A 14,083-nucleotide genomic window follows, 5' to 3' on the forward strand; every position below is an offset into this window, starting at 1 on the left:
ACCTAATTTATAGGGTTTATTATTTAGCTTAGTTAAACAGTTGTTATCCTTTAAAAATTTGTGAACGTGAACAATTAGATGCCTGTAAAACCCCTAGATTCATAGACTATTAAGCTAAAAGAGACACTTGAAAATAATCAAATTTTTTCGTTTTACTAATAAGTTAACCAAGGTATCTAGTACGGTTAAGTGACTGTCCAGGTTCTTACAGCTCCTAGTCAAAACCTGAAGTCTTTTCTGGAGTGTGATTCCAGAGGCTCTATTCCAAAGTTTCTGTGCTTTTCACAAAGACCAGATGTGCTCTTTCTACTCCAATACATACCTCTTCTAAGTGCATAGACTTTTTCACTTTTATATTACTTTATTATTATTACTCCCAGACTGGGAAGAATACGTTTCAATTAGTTTTGGGGATACAAATTAGAAAAACAAACACCAAAAAATAACAAAAAAAGGAGAGCAAAGGAATCCAAATTTATCTGTAATAATTTTTAAAAGTTGCCTGAAGATATTGCATTCTTTGTACTTAGATCTGGTAGCTTATAGTAATTGTGTGATTTTTTTTCAACTACATAATAAACTCTAGCAAGTCTGTTTTTAAGAACTGTGCAAAATTAGCTGTCCATATTTCAAGACCAGATAAGAGTGGGGGAGGAGTTGCTCTCAGTCAGTCATAGGCACAGAATCTACATTTGTTTACTATCCAGTGCCATCTAGTGTCTATTAGGGAAAATAGCAGTAAGATATATATATATCTTACGGTTATTTTTTTTTCTTCTTAAAATAATATTTCTAAAATTTAACTGGAGAAGAGTGGAAGTAAAATGAAATTTTGTGAAGTGATCTTTGAATTGTGTATGGAAAAAAAGATGCCAGTATATGTTTATCAGGTGAAACATCAGATTTTCCCATTTCATTTAAAATCAGATCTTATAAATAAATTGGACATTATGAACATATATGTACATGAGAGTTTTACCATGTTACAAAATGTTGTTTGGTGATGTTTTCATTTATCCTCCTATGAAAATAATGAGTATAACATTTTTTTGTTATCTTTTTGATCTGAATATCCCATTCAAATCCTTATTCAAAAATTACTTTGACTGATTTTGAAAAGTGAACTCCCCATCTCCTTTGTGAAATTTTTAAGACTTTATTTACAGTCATTATTAATGCATTAATGCAGACCCTTCACCAATGAAAAATGCAAAATATATCTTATAAAGTAAATTATGATTATTTTGAAATATTAAGAACTAAGGTGAGATTTGCCTTGCCAAATCACAAAATTTACTTTTAAGTTATAGTAACTTAAACAGTGTGTTACACAAATGAAATTATCTAGTGATAGAGAATTGAGACTTCAAAACAAACCCATGTGTTTGTGAAGATTCAGTGCATGTCAAATGCGCCAGTTTATCAGTGGGAAAAGGCAACTGTTCAATATGTGGCTTTCCATTGGACAGTTTCTGTGAAATAAATAAGGATAGATTTAATCAGCTTCTTCCCAACCCTGAATATGTGTAATAGTCAGCCCTTATTTAGAGGTTCATTATTGGTATTTTTTATTTGCTATAGTAACTATAATTTCTTTCAACTACAAGAACCATAAAGGTTGTGTTGTGCCAAAACATGTAATTCTAACCAGTGAATAATCCTCAATCAGAACTGACAGGAGATGTTGAACAGGTGAAGTGAACTGAAAAAAAAAGAGTAGGGAGCCACTAATACAAAGAGAGAGAGTGTGTAGGTATGGAAATGCACCAGAGCCAGGTGTGTGTTCCTAGGCTGCCCCTCATTTTCCCTTCTGCCAGAGATTTTGGCATTTAAATTGCAGTGTTTTCAATATTCTGTTAACAGTGCCTCTCAGATCTTCATTGGAAACATTTCTGCTTTATAAATATACAAACAGAACAGAAATCATAAACTTATTAGCAATATAAGTAGAATTGTTTACTTTTTGATAATTTGTTATCTGCATGGAGAAGATGCAGGTATAGGACAGAACTGAAAGATTTTTCAACCTTTCATTTCCAGCAAGCCTAAAAATCTATGAAATGACTTCCCACATACCCTGCAGTACAGTTTTTGCTTATCTATTTCTTGTGCTTCCTATAGAAACCCTACATAGAGGCAGAAAGTGTATTATAATATTAAATAAATACTTATTTAATAATTTTAGGAACGTATAATATATTCTACCATTTTTGAATTACGTAGCTGAGTATAACTTGAATATACAGCTAAATTTGAACTTAAAGACTGAAAGCTGAGTTATCCAAAAGCGATGTGTGTTACATGTCTTCAACAAACAGAGCCAACACTATGACTGAAAGAACCAAAAATCAAAACCAAAGCTACTGTTGGAAGCTTTCTGCAGATCGTGTTTTCCATTAGTATTCATAGGACATTCTTCATTAAGAGTTATCTGAACCCCTCGGTTCAATTTAAGTGCATTTCCTGCAGTTTTGTATTTGGTAGAGAAAAGGAACAGTTGCTCAGCATCCTTCTCATAACTAACGTTCTCGCAGTTTGAGAAAAGATTGGCAATACTGTTTTTTTTTTTTTTTTTCTTTTCAGGTTAACCTTAGCATCTTTGGAGTGAGTAGTAACCCTGATGCCACCACACCACATACAGCCTTGTAGTTTTTTCTTGCAACCATTTCTTCTTCCTGCTCCTGAATCCTTTTTCTTTCCTCTTCTCACTTGTAAGAATATACCTGGCTTGTATTTGGCCAATGATAAACAGAAATCTAATCATAGTCTCACTTCTTCTTTGCCACACATATATTGGTATATAATGGAATTAAATTAACTTTAAAAACAGTGGCACTGATTACTAGTCTTTTAAAAAATGAATAAGGTAAAACTGTATCATCTCTTTAGATTTTTTATATCTAAGAGTATACCTTATTCTTAAATACCCAAAGTTTAATCCTACTTAGAAGACCCATTTAAATATATTTTTTTCACATGCATTTTATTTAATAGCAAGTACTCTTTAAGCACAGTCCTAATTCTTGTGAATATAAGTATTTTGAATTTATGCACTGGTCCTTTTTAATGGTACTACATTTAAAGCTGCCAGGATTAATTCTAAATTTTGCTTTCCTGTTCCCTACTGACTTAGCCAAAGAGCTCAGGTCTATAGGGCTCATTCTCCTGTGATTGAAAGATACCCCCAAAAAGAGTTTTTAATATTACAGAGTTTAAAAACTACTTCTCTGATAAATTATTAAGAGTGTTTAGGGATGGAGTTGTGGCTCAGTGGTAGAGCAGTTGCCTAGAATATGTGGGACACTGGGTTTGATTCTCAGCACCACATATAAATAAATAAAAATAATAAAGGTCCATTGACAACTAAAAAATATTTTTAAAAAGCATTTAGCTCAGTGTCTCACCCTTAGAACTACCTCAGTCACAGTAAGTAGTTGTAGGAGTGTGTTTAGGTTAAGGGGATCCTCTGGTACCTTCTGCTGCCAGTCTTTAACCATTAAGTTACAACAGTCCAATCAAGAGGAGGGTAAATAAAATGTAGGGGCAGTTTACCTGAACCTTAGCATCTTTGGGGTGAGTAGAAACCCTGATGCCACCCCACCACACTACAACACTGCCTGCCAACCCTAGATGAGTTATTTTGATTGTCAATTGACAATCTAAAAATGTGATTGGATTTTATCAAAATAAATTATCTTTAGTATTTTAAAATGGATTTATTTTTTAAAAACTGCTTTCCACTCAGTCATTTGGAAAGACTGCCAAGATTGGTTTTTCAGAGAAGGGCAGATTTTTCATTGAGAATATTCTGAATCTGTAATTTTTTAGGATAGTCAGTTTAAGCAATGTGAATAATTGAGCCTTAAAAAAATCATGGAAAGAAATGATAATGATAAATAAGGAAATGATATTGATAATGAAAAATGTAACCAAACCCCTTGCTGCTGATCTATCTTCAGGTATACCTGTCCAGTCCCCAAGGAGTGGGATCCAGTATTGGTTTTGTGGTTGGGTAGAACCTTGAGCCCTTTTTCTCATTTTCCACATTTCAGGTACCAAAATAGAGGCTATTTTACGAGGTTTTTGTGCCTGCACATCCTTTAAGTCCTCTCTCCACCTGTACATTGTGTGAAATAGTCCCGGGAGCGACAGTTCACCCCACTTGCTCCAGCTGGTTCAAAGCAATGCACCTCTCCTCCTTTTATGTCTGTTTAACGGGTTCACAGACTTCCCATGAATGCTTTCCATACTGTATGAAGGTACAGGAGAGCCTATAAAACATGTTCTTCTCTTCTTCCTAGAGTCTGTGTGTGTTCACACCACCTGGGATAAAGGAAGGAAAACCCCGACTCATCCCTGCCGGGCCCATTACCCAGGGCACCACCATCTCTGCTTATGTGGCCAAGTCCAGGAAAACACTGCTTGTAGAGGACATCCTTGGGGTAAAGGGCTTTTAACTCTGTGTGACAGTTTTAGTCTGAAAGATTCAATTAAGATGATATATCATTTTGACATATAATTTGAGCCATTTTATTAAAAAATTAAAGCAAAATTCATTAAATGAATTCATATATAAATTAACTTTTATATGCAGAAAATCAAATCTTTTGGTGTTAGGGGTGGCAGGTACTGGGGATTTAACCCAGGGATGCTCTTCCACTGAACTACGTGCAACCCTTTTTATTTTTCATTTTGAGACCAAGTCTTGCTAAGTTGCTCTGGCTGGCCTCAAACTTGCACTCCTACTGCCACAGCTTTCCAAGTTGCTAGGACCACAGGCCTGCACCACTGTGCCTCACCAGAAAATTAGGTGTCGTATACTCACTAGTAGCTGGATTTGAAGACTGCATGCTTCCGTACATGCAGTATGATTAAACCTCATGTATATGTTGATATCCATGTATTATATTTAATATATATTAAATGATCAGTCTTTCATGCTTCACATCTTGCCAGGGTATACATAAATGTGTTAGCTCTTGCCTCATGACCAATCACCCCAAATTTTAGTGGCACCATATAGTAGCCACTTGGTATTTCTTGTGAGCTTCCACTGTCCCCTTCAGCTGATCTCACTGTTGGCCAGAAGTTACTTGCTGGCTGACTGCGATGGCCTCACCTCTCCACTATCTCTCCCTCTCCTCTGGTAAGACTAACCTGGTATGTTCTTAGGATGGTAGCAGGAGTGCCAGGGAAGAAGTGGAAATGTGCCTAACTCAGACTGGCTGCCCTCCCAGTAGCCAGTGCAGATCACAAGAGCAGGCCCAGACCTGGTGTTCAAGGGCAGTAAAAGAGAACATGACTACCAAGAGACATGACAAATTGGAACCCTTAATGCAGCCTTCCAAGTGCACACAGGCATTTTCATGAAATGTTACTACAAAGAGGTACAGACTTTAAACTGGAATATAGACTTGGGTTTTAATGTTAGTTTTGCCACTATAGGACCTTGAAAAAAAATCAGGTAACTAGTTACTTTATAGAAAGAGAGAAGAGAGAAGAGAGAAGAGAGAGAGAAAGAGAGAGAGAGAGAGAGAGAGAGAGAGAGAGAGAGAGAGAGAGAGAGAGGGAGAGGGAGAGGGAGAATATGAGAGACTGAGGAAGGAGAGAGATTAAAAAGTAGATTCTATATAGATTCTCATTTGAAAATGTTCTTTTATACATGCAAAATTTTAAAAGATCTGTAAATTACAAGTAGAGATTCATGCTATTCTTGATTCCTAAAAAGTTCTAATTCATGCCTAATAGCTTCCTACAGACAGTAGAAACTGAACCCATAGAATTGGTGTTTGGGGGCATTAATTCATTCCATTTTCCTATAATTCCTTTGAGTGATTTTGCTAAGGTAGAAAATTATTAAAGACAGAGAGCACGTTTCTATTGTTATGATATGTAATTGATAATTGTTAGATGTTGAAATGCTTAATGTGGGCCTTTGGGATTCAATGAGAATAACTTATTAACATGCACTTTAATAACCTTAAACATAGAAGAAAAGAAATGTTTACATTTAATTGTCTTCATGCAGTGTTTACATCGGTATTAATTTTTACTCTCATGTTTTATCTGTGAAGCCTTTGAACAGTTCTGGCATAGAATGAGAAGAAAAAATGTCAGCCTTCGCCATTACTTGCATTATTATTATTGCTCAAAATTGACACGTCATTTATTTATTAAATTTATACTATGCAAGGATAAAGACACATTGGAGTAGTATTGGGGTATAGGTTGCAAAAAATAATCTTTTTTAAAATCAGGTTTATTGTAACTATCATGATTTGGTTTCACTTAGCAAAGACTGCTTATTATCAGTTATAAATATCATTCCATGAAATAAATATCTTATTTCACAGAAATAAGAGCCATAACATAATGATTCTTTTTCTTTCACTGAATTTATGTCTTTTTCCTCTTCTCAGGATGAACGATTCCCAAGAGGTACTGGACTGGAATCAGGGACTCGCATCCAGTCTGTTCTCTGCTTGCCAATTGTCACTGCGATTGGCGATTTGATTGGTATTCTTGAGCTCTATCGGCACTGGGGCAAGGAAGCCTTCTGCCTCAGTCATCAGGAGGTGAGCCTGAGGAGCTGCCACTTAGGACTTCAGGCCACCAGCTCCTGATGGCACCAGGGAAATGTGAAATCACAATTTGCTTAACCCTGTGTTGATACGGATACTAATACTAGTAGTTTTAAAGATCTGGGCTTTTTGTCCTGCAGTTATTTATAGTAGAGACTGAGTAGATTAGAAATGTAGTTTTTCCATAAGAAAAAGTATGTCATAATGTGAAACAAAGTAGTAGGATGATTTTGAGGAGTTTTTTTACTTTTGTTGTGTTTGTCTTCTTAAAAATGTCCTCTTCCTTGATTGTGTCCTGAGAAAAGTTTCTAACGTCACATATGTCAGGAAAAACAATGAGTTCTATTCTCCATTTTGTTGAATTGGAATCAGCTTATTAATACTAACCCCACTATGAAAATGGTGTGCCTCCCATGTCCAGGAAGAACCAAGTCCCCACTAGCTTGACCCCCCATCCCTGGCCTGAGTGAGCCATCTCCTGCTACTCCTGCTATCCCTGACTCCTTCACACACTGGACCTTTGGGCATTGTGGCTGCTGCTCAGAGACCCTGCTTGGCATGTGCTGGCCCCAACTCCCTGGTAGCACCTCCCTCAGGAGCCTCCTCAGAGCTCAGCACCTCCTTCAGGAGCCTCCTCAGAATTCAGCACCTCCCAGAGGGCTGCCCTGAACCCTTGCTGTGCATTTAAATAGCTCCATCCAGTGGCACTTTGCTCCACCCTGCTTCATTGTCACTGTGGCACCTGTCACTGATACACGCCCCAGGACCCTTCCTCTCTTTTCTTGCTCTCTCCCCCAGGATACTAGAAACCATTTTGTTGTTCTTGTTATTTACTGATAAGTCTCCTAGAAGAGTCCCTGGCACCCATGAAATATTTGTTAAATGAATAAATGGTGAAAGAAGAATACGTATATACGCAGATTTGGGCTTCTAAGAAATGTCACACCATTTTAAAGTGGTCTTTAGAGATCTTTTCAATAGTAGTTTTGTCAACGTGAAAAATAATCACTTTATTTTGGAATTATTTGACTATAGCTCTCTTAAAATCAGTTATGTTCCATTTTATCAAACATGGATGGACAAGAGAGTATTAAAGTCATTTAAATATAAGAGGAAATATAAGATCAACTTTGTTAATATTTGGCATTTTTGTGTTTGGCAAACTATACAAATGCTCAGTAACCTCAGAAAATTCTTCATTTTGAGATGCCTACATATGACTAATTAAAAACTTGTTTTATATAAATATATAAGCATATATGTATATGAGCTTTTAATTTTTTTTTTTTTTTTTTTTTAGGTTGCAACAGCAAATCTTGCCTGGGCTTCAGTAGCAATACATCAGGTGCAGGTGAGTCTTTGAGATGTTTTTACAGGGCCTTCCTAGGAAAGACCATTTATTTTTAATGAAGGATTGGAGACTGGAATAGAGGTTAATAAGTAACTTCATGCTTAGTTTGGGATTTTAGAATATTTTGTTACTTCTTAAAATGTTAATTTAATCTTCTATTCACTTACTCTCTGCCTTAAGCATCTTGTGATTGCATGTATGTATATATTTATATATGTATGTATGTGCATATTTATACATAGAAATGATAAATAATTTATGCAATAAATGGTATGTGTTCTGCTATGGTATTTATTTCTCATTGAAAACCTAGGGATAATCTACTGAGAGTTGCTTTGATATTTTAATGATTTTATTTTCTAAGTTATTTTATAAAGTAAATAGTATGTGAAGAATTAATTCTTTTTAAATTTATATATGACAGTGGAATGCATTACCATTCTTTATTATACATATAGAGCACAATTTTTCATATCTTTAGTTGTATACAAAGTATATTCACACCAATTCATGTCCTTACACATGTACTTTGGATAATAATGATCATCACGTTTCACCATCATTAATAACCCCATGTCCCCTCCCTTCCCCTCCAACCTCTCTCACCTATCTGGAGTTCATCTATTCCTCCCATGCTCCCCTTCCCTATCCCATTGTGAATCAGCCTTCTTATATCAGAGAAAACATTTGACATTTGTTTTTTGGGGATTGGCTAACTTCACTTAACATTATCTTCTCTAATGCCATCCATTTACCTGCAAATGCCATGATTTTATTCTCTTTTATTGCTGAGTAAGATTCCATTGTGTATATATGCCACATTTTTTTTATCCATTCATCTATTGAAGGGCATCTAGGTTGGTTCCACAGTTCAAATATTGTGAATTGTGCTGCTATAAACATTGATGTGGATGTGTCCCTGTAGTATGCTGTTTTAAAGTCCTTTGGGAATAGACCAAGGAAGAGGGATAGCTGGGTCAAATGGTGGTTCTATTCCCAATTTTCCAAGAAATCTCCATACAGCTTTCCATATTACTTGCACCATTTTGCAGTCCCACCAGCAGTGTATGAATGTACCTTTTTCCCCACATCCTCGCCAACTCTTATTATTGTTTAAATGCATAATAACTACCATTCTGACCAGAGACACTGTGTCTAATAGAAGAAAAAGTAGATCCTAATCTCCATCATGTGGGATTAGGCCCCAACTTCCTTAAAGACTCCTGTGGTGCAAGAATTAAAATCAAGAATCAATAAATAAGATGGACTCAAACTAAAAAGTTTCTTCTCAGCAAAAGAAACAATCTGTGAGGTGAATACAGAGCCTACATCTTAGGAGAAAATCTTTACCCTTCACACATCAGATAGAGCATTAATCTCTAGGGTATATAAAGAACTCAAAAAGTGAAGCATTAATTCTAACTTTTAAAATCACAAATTAACTAAAATCACAAATTTCCTCATTGCTAGACTTTAAGGTTCAGGAACATAGCAGCAATATAGTACTTTATGTCTTTGCTTTCTCTAACTTCCATTCATTCATTTATTCCTTCATTTATTGGTTGTTTGGGTTTTCTAATATCATTTCAGCAAACTCAGGTTGATGAGAAACTGTTTGATAGAAATAGAAGAGTTGCAGGATAATAATATGAGTAGCCAGGACTTCTTGGATCATCAAGTATAGGTAGAATATGTGTCCAGCTACAGTTTTTTTTAAAAATTATAAGGTAGTTTTAAAGAGCAACTTGGGTAGGCTACCTGGAGTTGAATGCTAACTCTACCACATGTTATTTCTGGATCCTAACGTTGTACACGTCTTTATGCCTCACAAAGTGCAAATCCCAAACCTCTAGAATTGCATGGTGATTAACAGAGATAATAAAAATAAGATACTTAAAACAATGTTTAGCACATTTAAGTACTCGATAAATATTAATTATTATTAGTGTTATTATTATATTGTAAACCAAGTGATTTTGTTATTAATGGTATTCTAGACATTTTATTCTCCATAAACAGAAATCATTAGTAACTAATAAACTCTATTTTTTTTTTAATATGGCAGGTGTGCAGAGGTCTTGCAAAACAGACTGAATTGAATGACTTTCTCCTCGATGTATCAAAGTAAGTGCTCATTTCCAGGCGTATAATACCCCTTTGTGATCAGTGGTTTGAGTGCAGGTCCTGGTAGTGGTAGATCACTATCTGCTCCCTCCACTAACTAAAGATCGGGCTTTATTATAAGAGTAACTGGGAAAAAATCATTCATCATAATTTGGATTACAGAATCATATCCTCATACATGTTTATTTTGTATGCAAAGGATTGCAGATGTATATATGACGATCTTAATATTCAATTTGATATTTATTTTCTAAATAGATTCTTAGAACATATTAAAGCTACTGAGTATTTTTTGTAAGAGAATACAGACAGAAGGAGAGAAAATATATAGTTAAATATTTTTTCCTAAAAAGTAGTCCTCTCTAGAGTTTTATGTACTAACATAAATAACAATGTCAGTTTAAACAAGATTATTAATGTTATTATTGCTAACTTTTCTGTGTATAGTGTCTCTGATACTTTTTTGAGAAAATGTTCAATTTCCCTGAATTTAGACATATATTAAACTCCCTCGAGCTAGTAATGAAAGCAATTATAGATAAGTATTTATTGAACTCATTTTCCTATTGGTTTTGCTTGATACATGAGAAATCTTCTATTTATCTGACTTCTCATAAATCACTGAAACTTAAAACATGTCCCAGACATGGTAACTTGGGGTCATGTCCTCCCAGGCATGTACTAAAGGTTGCCTGTTTAGTCTTGGCCTCAGTAGCAGTTTCAAGGTGTATTATCTCTGCACATCTCTGTAGTGACACATAGAAGTCTTACCCACCAAAAAATACTGCAGTCTTCACAAATAGAATGTACGAGTTCACATTATACCTCTATTTTGAAAACTAAACTGAGGGAAATGTGGACTTGAAGAAGCTTTATTTTTGGTCATCTAAGCTGACTTACCTGCTTGAAAACAGAATATTCAACATTATATCTCCAGGACACATGATTTTATTACTTCAAAGCACATAGAAAGGAAACTTTTACACCTTCCTTAGCTAATGTATTTGCATATTTTGCAGTTGTTCCAAAATCAACCAGATGTCTGATGTGACACTTTATTCCCTCCTGTTTTTCCCCAATAGGAAATTCATTTGAGTCCCCATCTTCTTTAGGTAGTGTATTCTTTAGGAGTACAATGTAGTCAAGTATGTTCTAAGTCTCAGTAATTTGAAGCTGAATAATTTGTCCTTTAAATCAAAATCATTAACTGTGAGAATATTGCTAAATTTATAGACACCTGAACTGAAAGCAGTGTGTGCTTGTATATATTCTCCTATAACCTGTGCCAGTTGACTCACCTTTTTGGGGTTTACATTTTAATAAATATGCCATATACCTCTAAAACATTTACTAGCCATTTGTAATAATGGGAATGTATTTTATTTATATAGTCATTAGATCTTAATCATTATTTATATTCTGATATTTCTTCTCAAATGAATTCTCTTGCTTTCTCAATACAATGAAAGCAACTTTTAAGTCCAGCCTTTCAGTGATAATTTACATTTTAGCCATATTGATGAGATTTAGGACAGTTATTTTTATTTCAGGTCATTAAATAAAAATTAATTCATGAGAATATTAAATATGGTTGGTCCAATTTTAGTCCTGCTTAGTGTTATTGAAATTCTTCAGCTTTCTCTTCATTTTGGTACTTAGCAATAATGTAATTACGAATATAACAGCTGAAATTAGTCTTTCTATGAATGCAGTAAGTTTGATTTGTATCTTCAAGTAATATTGTTTTTCTACAAAAAAAATCAAATGATATATATCTTTACTTTTATAGACAAATCCAGAAAATGCATTCCAAATTTACTGTGTACTGTGATCTAAAGGAAATTACTTATTAGATTATGTTGCTTTTTTTCAGAACATATTTTGATAATATAGTCGCAATAGATTCTCTACTTGAACACATCATGGTAGGTAGCCTTTTGTCTTGAAAATGATTCTATTTAATCGTTAGATCCACATCTTAATGGTGTTTTATGTATATTAGACATACATGCTCTATGAAATATGAAAATGTGGTACTTCAAAATCTGTGTACATCTGTTTGTCACTTCTCTTGAAATCTGGGGGAGGAAATTTGGATAACATTTTACAAAATATCTCAACTTTTTTTTATTTAATGGAGAACTGTACTTTGAAAAGAGTTTGGTTCCTCTTTATATTCTCCCAAACATCTCTTCCATGTAGGTTATATTGGAGAGTCCCAGTGGATTCTCTTAAATTTTATTCTACTCAGTTTAATCTCAATTATTTCTCTCCTAAGAGGTCAGCAGGCACTGTGAGCTGAAAGCTCTGTGGAGCAGAGCCCTCGCCATCTTTCCCAGTGCTCCTGCTCTAATGCTGAGGCCCTCCCTATCTAAATGGTTCCAGTCCTCACTCAATGTGTGGTGCCTTGGGGATGACACCACTTGAGCCCTGCTCTGTGATTTGGTGGAAGCTCATTTTTCTTCTGAATTTTCTGATTTATTTCAGAGTACAGTAATCTTCTGCAGTAGGAGTTTCTCCATCTAGAGGTTTACTGGTGCATAGTAGTCTGCTTTTTTTAGACTGTGCTATGTCTGAAGAGACAGTATTTGCTAAAGGCAGTTAGACAGGAATATTCGGGATTATGAATTTCAGTGTATTCTTTATAGTGTCAGTTATCTTGATGGTTTTTCCTGGACAAAATAAAAAAGAATAATTGATGAAAAAATAGCTTTGTCTGATTTTGACAAATTTTAATGAATTTGTAAAGCAGGGAATTATTAAGAAGTAGATAAAAAATGTAAAGATATAATGTGGACTGACATAGAGCTTGTACTAGGGGCATAGAAGCACTTATTAATCACTTAATAAATTAGCCCTTTATTATTACATTTAAAAAATAGCTTTATTTAGAGGTAATTGACATACCATATAATTTATCCATTTAAAGTATTCAGTAGGAAATTATATTATTACCAGGCATTGAACCAGTCTTACATTCATGGGTTAAAGCCTATTTAGTAGTAATAGATTCTTAACTCCTAGACTGGTTGTTAATATTTGCTTTCAAATTTTGCATCTGTGATCATAACTAAATTGCTCAATAGTTTCCTTTTTTTTTAGTCACAATGTTGCATCGGTACTGACTTATTCTGTACTTAAGCATTCCATTCTTTCCTGTGGACTAAAGTGCTTCAAATAACACGTGAATCCTTTATTTCTTATGGTTTGATGTAAATTGGCTGTAAAACTATTAGGGCTTCTTAGGGTAGAGGTCTTCAGTTTTCCTTGCTATGTTTTCTATGGCATTGGAATCTTTAGAATTCACTCGCCCATTTCTGTATTTCGTGAGTTTTTGTTACATTTCTCTAGTAGGTAGTAAATGGGGTTATAAAATGGTGAGCAAAACTTCAAAAGTCTCTACCCTCCTCTAGGAGGGGAGATGGACATGAATCGGGTCATGTGAAGGTAAAATTGCCTTGGTTCTGAGCTGGGAAGGGGCAAAACCTAGTGCTTGGAAAGCTGGGGATAAGCAGAGCTGATCTTTTTGGGGAGCTTGTGGCGGCTTTGTTGATGCTGTGGCCCAAGTCCAGGGATGTACGGATGTGACAAAGCAAGGCAAGCAGAAACAGGAGTGGACAGCAGAGAGCAGTCCATTCCTGTGCAGAAAGATTTCTCCTGGAAGGCCAAGTTATCAGGCCTGGAGCAGGTATTGCCTTCAAGGTTTTTAAGCCAGAGACGTGTTTAAGCTGCTAGATTTGTGTTTCAAAAAGATAACCTTGGGTTAGGAGAGACTAGACGGAAATGAGTTTAAAATGTTTTGAGAGGCTTTTTTGATAATATATAAGATTTCTTGATGAGCAAATTTAGATTATATTTTAATTCCTGGGTGATCATTTAATCTAGTTCACTGTTTCTCAGTGGGCAATACTGACATTTTGGGTAAAGAAGTTTATCCTTAGCAGAATTGTCCTTGAGAATTGGATGCCAAGAGTGCCTTCTTTTCCCTGCTCCTAGCAGCAAACAGGAGAGGCCGCCACTTGCATTC

The 14,083-nt window shown here is 35.1% G+C and overlaps 1 protein-coding gene across 10 annotated transcripts in view; it reads left to right on the forward strand.

The window, feature by feature from the left end:
* Pde10a (phosphodiesterase 10A) overlaps nt 1-14,083 on the forward strand; it is a 508,658-nt gene that overhangs the window by 425,462 nt on the left and 69,113 nt on the right. For all 10 annotated transcript variants that reach the window (XR_013424690.1, XR_013424691.1, XM_040283551.2 and 7 more), the window contains 5 exons: nt 4,302-4,442; nt 6,420-6,575; nt 7,882-7,932; nt 9,998-10,056; nt 11,930-11,981. Coding sequence is in view for 8 of the 10 variants with exons in the window: in XM_040283551.2 (XP_040139485.1) it covers nt 4,302-4,442; nt 6,420-6,575; nt 7,882-7,932; nt 9,998-10,056; nt 11,930-11,981 (459 nt within the window). In the remaining 2 variants the exon portion in view is untranslated. The remainder of the gene's footprint in view (nt 1-4,301; nt 4,443-6,419; nt 6,576-7,881; nt 7,933-9,997; nt 10,057-11,929; nt 11,982-14,083) is intronic.

This window comes from Ictidomys tridecemlineatus, chromosome 8, assembly GCF_052094955.1.
Source record: "Ictidomys tridecemlineatus isolate mIctTri1 chromosome 8, mIctTri1.hap1, whole genome shotgun sequence".
NCBI classification, from domain to species: domain Eukaryota; kingdom Metazoa; phylum Chordata; class Mammalia; order Rodentia; family Sciuridae; genus Ictidomys; species Ictidomys tridecemlineatus.